The 4,428-nt window shown below is 37.1% G+C and overlaps 1 protein-coding gene across 1 annotated transcript in view; it reads left to right on the forward strand.

Moving 5' to 3' along the window:
• Positions 1 to 482: 482 nt before the first annotated feature.
• The window catches only part of cfap74 (cilia and flagella associated protein 74), a 42,384-nt gene continuing 38,438 nt past the window's right edge, over positions 483 to 4,428 (forward strand). Inside the window, exons 1-7 of the mRNA XM_008318421.3 lie at positions 483 to 564; positions 887 to 980; positions 1,336 to 1,393; positions 1,564 to 1,716; positions 2,533 to 2,631; positions 3,392 to 3,496; positions 4,314 to 4,427. Of these exons, the coding sequence (XP_008316643.2) occupies positions 893 to 980; positions 1,336 to 1,393; positions 1,564 to 1,716; positions 2,533 to 2,631; positions 3,392 to 3,496; positions 4,314 to 4,427 (617 nt within the window). The 5' untranslated portion in view covers positions 483 to 564; positions 887 to 892. The remainder of the gene's footprint in view (positions 565 to 886; positions 981 to 1,335; positions 1,394 to 1,563; positions 1,717 to 2,532; positions 2,632 to 3,391; positions 3,497 to 4,313; position 4,428) is intronic.

Below are 4,428 nucleotides of genomic sequence, written 5' to 3' on the forward strand. Positions count from 1 at the left end.
AGAAGTGTTCTACCAAGAAGAAAATATACTCCATTGTGCAAAAGCATCAGTGATCAACTGGAAATAGTCCTTCCCTACTGTAAATCAGATATGACTGAACTGCCTGCATGTTTGACAAAAGATTTTGCTCGACTTACAGATTAATCATTCACTTTGAAGCAGTTTAGGATTTTTCTGCTGTCAGTGTTTCATTAATATTAATACTACATTAAAAAAAGAAAAATAAATGCATTTAATTTAAATTTGGTCAAATTTGCTCACCAATTAGAATTAATTTAATTTAATTTATTTGACAGCTGGTCAGTCCCTTAAGTTCAGCTTTATAGATGTTATGGGCAAATAACAGGATGTAATTATTTAGTTGTAATTGTTTTTTATAATTTTTTGTCGGAGGTTATTAGATTTATTTCAACTGTAGAGGGCTTTTTGTGTGTGGATAAATAGCAGAGCTGTTGGACCCTTGCTTCCGTGACAACTGTTGTCATGTCAGGCGTTTCGTCTCCAGGGAAATACTAACAAATATGGCGGACAAGTCAGACGTGCGTTAGGGAGAGGTATACGCAGGTATTTCCCCCAGTCTTAATTGAAGTTCTTAAAGGTAAAAACTTTGTATTATATTTACAACAGCTTAGATGTAGCGCTTAAGGTGCGTTATTATTATTTTTGTTTGTTCTCTCCGTGTTCGGCTAACACCCATGTAGCGGCTAGTTCAACCACACGTCAAACTCCAGACTATGAGCTGACGATATTTAATATGAAGCTTCTATATTCTCCTATTTCTCTTCTCCTTTTCAACGTAGTTACACTTAAAACAGTGTATGTAACGTAAGTATTTAGTGCAGTTCGCTGAAACACACGTTTTTAACATTAGTTTATTCAAATATAGATAAAAATGGAAGAATGTGACGGGCCGTGTGCTGTGGTGTTGGACAGCTGTGGACAGCTGGATGTCCCCCTCAGCTCTGAGCTTCATTCAGATGGTAAGACGTTCGTTGGAGGAAAACATTAAAAGTTCTTAAATGAACTTTTTCTGTCTTTGTTTCCATGTGATTTGTATGGAGCAAAGATAGAACAAAGATTTTATTACAACATGTACTTAGAGAGAAAAAATAGAGTAATAATAAAAATCAAGAGCAATAATGAGCCCATTTCCCCTGGATCCTCCATCTTAACAGTCAGTTGCATTCAAAACATAAAATATAAAAACACCAGGGAAATACATGCAAAAGGTATAAAATAAAATAAAAAAACACCAGGGAAATACATGCAAAAGAATGCAATTGTTATCAAGACAGGTGTATCTTTGTTCTTAATATTTTTTATTTATCTTTCAAGGGTCGGTCCAAGAATCTTCCTTTTCTTCAGATTTGGACTGGTTGGAAGAGTTGTCAGAGTGGGTTTTTATCATTTATTTGTCTTTGTGATATTGAATTAACATAAACGTTCTACTCTGAAGATTAATGCTCTTAAAACCGTGAACAACATATTAGGTATATATGATGAACGCATCATGTGACTTTGTTTAAATTTTGCGTCATTTCTTTAAACGTCATTTGTCCAAAGAGAGGATGACGCCGATGGTGACCTTGCGTTTGTGGCCGATTCTGGTAAGAAGAGGAGTTGTGCCGAGACTGCACGGATGTTCAAGCTGAGGCGAAATCTGGATGAGCTGGACGCATTTCACCGACAGAAGGAGGATGACGTGCTGCAAGCCAGGTCTGTATCTACCAAACACCAGATTTCCTCAGCCAGGGTATCTGCCAGATACACTCAAGTCTGTGCCCGTGGTGGAAAAACTTTGCATTTCTTTCTCATTGGGATAATCACAGGGAGATAACGCCAGTGGAATTGGCAAGAAATAATAATGTTCTTCCTATCTTTTCAGTTCCTTGTCAGGTCTTTTTCTCCTCTTATAGAACCAATCATTTCTCCAACAATTGATTCAGCAATTTGCAGGAAATCATTTGAGCTGAAAAGAGAACATTTCCCATAATGTCCTCTCTGCCTCAATGTTCTTCTCTCTTTTTATGTGTCTGCACTGCGAGCCATCAAGCAGCCGATGAACTGAACTGTGCTGTAGTCTCTGGCAAAATAAACGGCTCCTCATTTTCATTTTAGTGCAAAATCTCAGAGGTCATTGTAAAACAGCACGGCTCTCTGATCAAACATGACTTTGATGGATCCTGAATGTGTCTGTCTTTCAACCGATCTGCACTTTGGCTTTTACATTTTACACACAGATTGTTGTGTTGTGAAGCCGGACATTTTGAAGCTGTAGAGGTGTGTGTGTGTTTAAGTGTGTGTAGATATTTAATGTCTTCATTAGATTGCTGTAGCTGACAAAATTGCCCCTATCTCTTCGTCAAGGGCTCAAGGAAAACCATTAGCATTTATTCTTTGAACATATGGAACAGTAAGAGCCTTCGTAAATGGTCCATCACACCGACTTTGATCCTTTTTTTTTTCTCCATATCAACTCAATGACTTGTGGTTTGTCTAATATGTTTTTACTAATATTTGATTTTTTTTCAGAGAAGCCCTGAGTCTTTGTCAACAGACTGTTAAAAGTTTGCTGGAGCAGAGGGAAAACTTGGAAAAAGAAATAAAGCAGCAGAAAGCTACAGACAACAGGTGAGCTCAAAATGACAAAATGACATGAGTAAAACTCATTCATTTGTATCACATGTAGGTGCTTAAAAAGATTAAAAGTTTGAATGATATATACATGAGTTTTGTTTACAGTTCTGGAAGCTATTGGAGTAATTGTTAGGTTTGTGTGAATGGGATCACAACCATAAATATAAAAAAAAATTGAATGAGATGGAAAGTGAGTGAGACCTCTACTCATTCCTTCAAAGTGTTGAAAGTTGAGTCAAGGTTTGCCAAGATGTAGTTTAAGTTTAACCACAAAAAGCAACTTTAGCTCGAAATTGGACGGAAATTAAATCTTGAAGTTTACACTAAAAAGTTTATGACACGAAAAACAAGGGCGAAATTAAGAGGACTACTTCACAGTTACTCTACAACAGCATGAGGTTATTTACAATGACAGAAAAACACAAGTATAACTAAAGACTTACTTTAAGTAAGTAAGGAGGTAAGAGAAACGACTAGGTGTGAACAAGGATAATTTAGAATTAGAGATTGTCAAAGATGACTCGATCCTGGCCCAGAAATAAGTAGAACATAGCTCAAAAATAAAAGCTAAAATTGAACATGACTGAAGGGTAGTCCTGAGAAAGAGGACAAATTAACCCCAAAGAGCTACTGTGAATGCTGAAGTGTGCAGATTTAAAAGCTGGAGTTTAAAAGTGAGTGAATAAAAAAAAGAGAGAGAGAGAGAGTAATGAGAGGTTGATTCCCTGCATTTTTTTTTTTTTTGGTTTTGCAGCGTGGCAGTTTTCCGCTTACAAGTCCAACATAAGCTTCTGAGTCAAAAGCTTCAGAGTGAGGAAGAGCTGGAAGGACACGTCAGCACTGAGCTACAGGATTTGGAGTGAGTCTGACATTACAATGATCTGTCAAACATTTTCTCTGCGTAGACAAGTGACGACTTCTTTATAATGATGACAGAAGTCTGTAGACTCAGGAATAAACAAAAAAATAATGAAGTATTAGTAACGAAAAAAAGTTACTAGCACTGTCCCTGGCAACAATACCCTTTATCCACAGCTGTGACAGTGATACATGTAACTATGGCCTTTCTACCAGAACCAAACCATTCAGAGGCAATTTTCAACAAATTGTACAAATTACAGTAAAGTAAATCTGACATCAAAGGTTTTAGGTTTGGTTTAAGGTGCAACAAAGGATAAAAAGGTTCCAATTAGATATTCTATTTTTATTCTTTAACTAAGAATGTTCTACAAGCTCTTCTGCACTAAGATGGCTGCTACACAAGGCAGGAAAAGGCAAACAACAAGGAAGGTGGGGACAGTAATGAAGCAAATGTGATGCCAACTATTATAAAATACACTAGGAAGAAACCAGCAAACTGTGAGTGTGAAAATAGAAAAGAAAGAGACAAGGATAAGCCAAGCTTTAATCAATTATTAGTGTAGAAAATTCAGAAATGTAATATCTTGGGAGCCAACGGCTGCAAAACGCCATCACACGTTGGTTTTACATAAAAATGTAAAAGAAAATATTGAGTTTACATTGAGTTTACAGGCCTTATCTCCTAAGTTAAAATATAAATATCATCTGTCTCAGACTAGCTGCTATTAATGGAATTCATCTATAATAAACCCAGAGCACAGATTAGGATTCCTTCTTGGCCTTCATCTACATCCTTCTGTGTCCTGTCTCTTCAGATTGGAACTGAGTAGAGTGGAGGTGGAGCTTGGCAGGTTCTCCTCACTTCGCAACGAGTTGCAGGCAGAAGAACAGGTCTTCCGTGTCGTGAAAGCCCAGAAGGCAGTGACAAGG

This window comes from Cynoglossus semilaevis, chromosome 10, assembly GCF_000523025.1.
Source record: "Cynoglossus semilaevis isolate Cse_v1.0 chromosome 10, Cse_v1.0, whole genome shotgun sequence".
NCBI lineage: Eukaryota > Metazoa > Chordata > Actinopteri > Pleuronectiformes > Cynoglossidae > Cynoglossus > Cynoglossus semilaevis.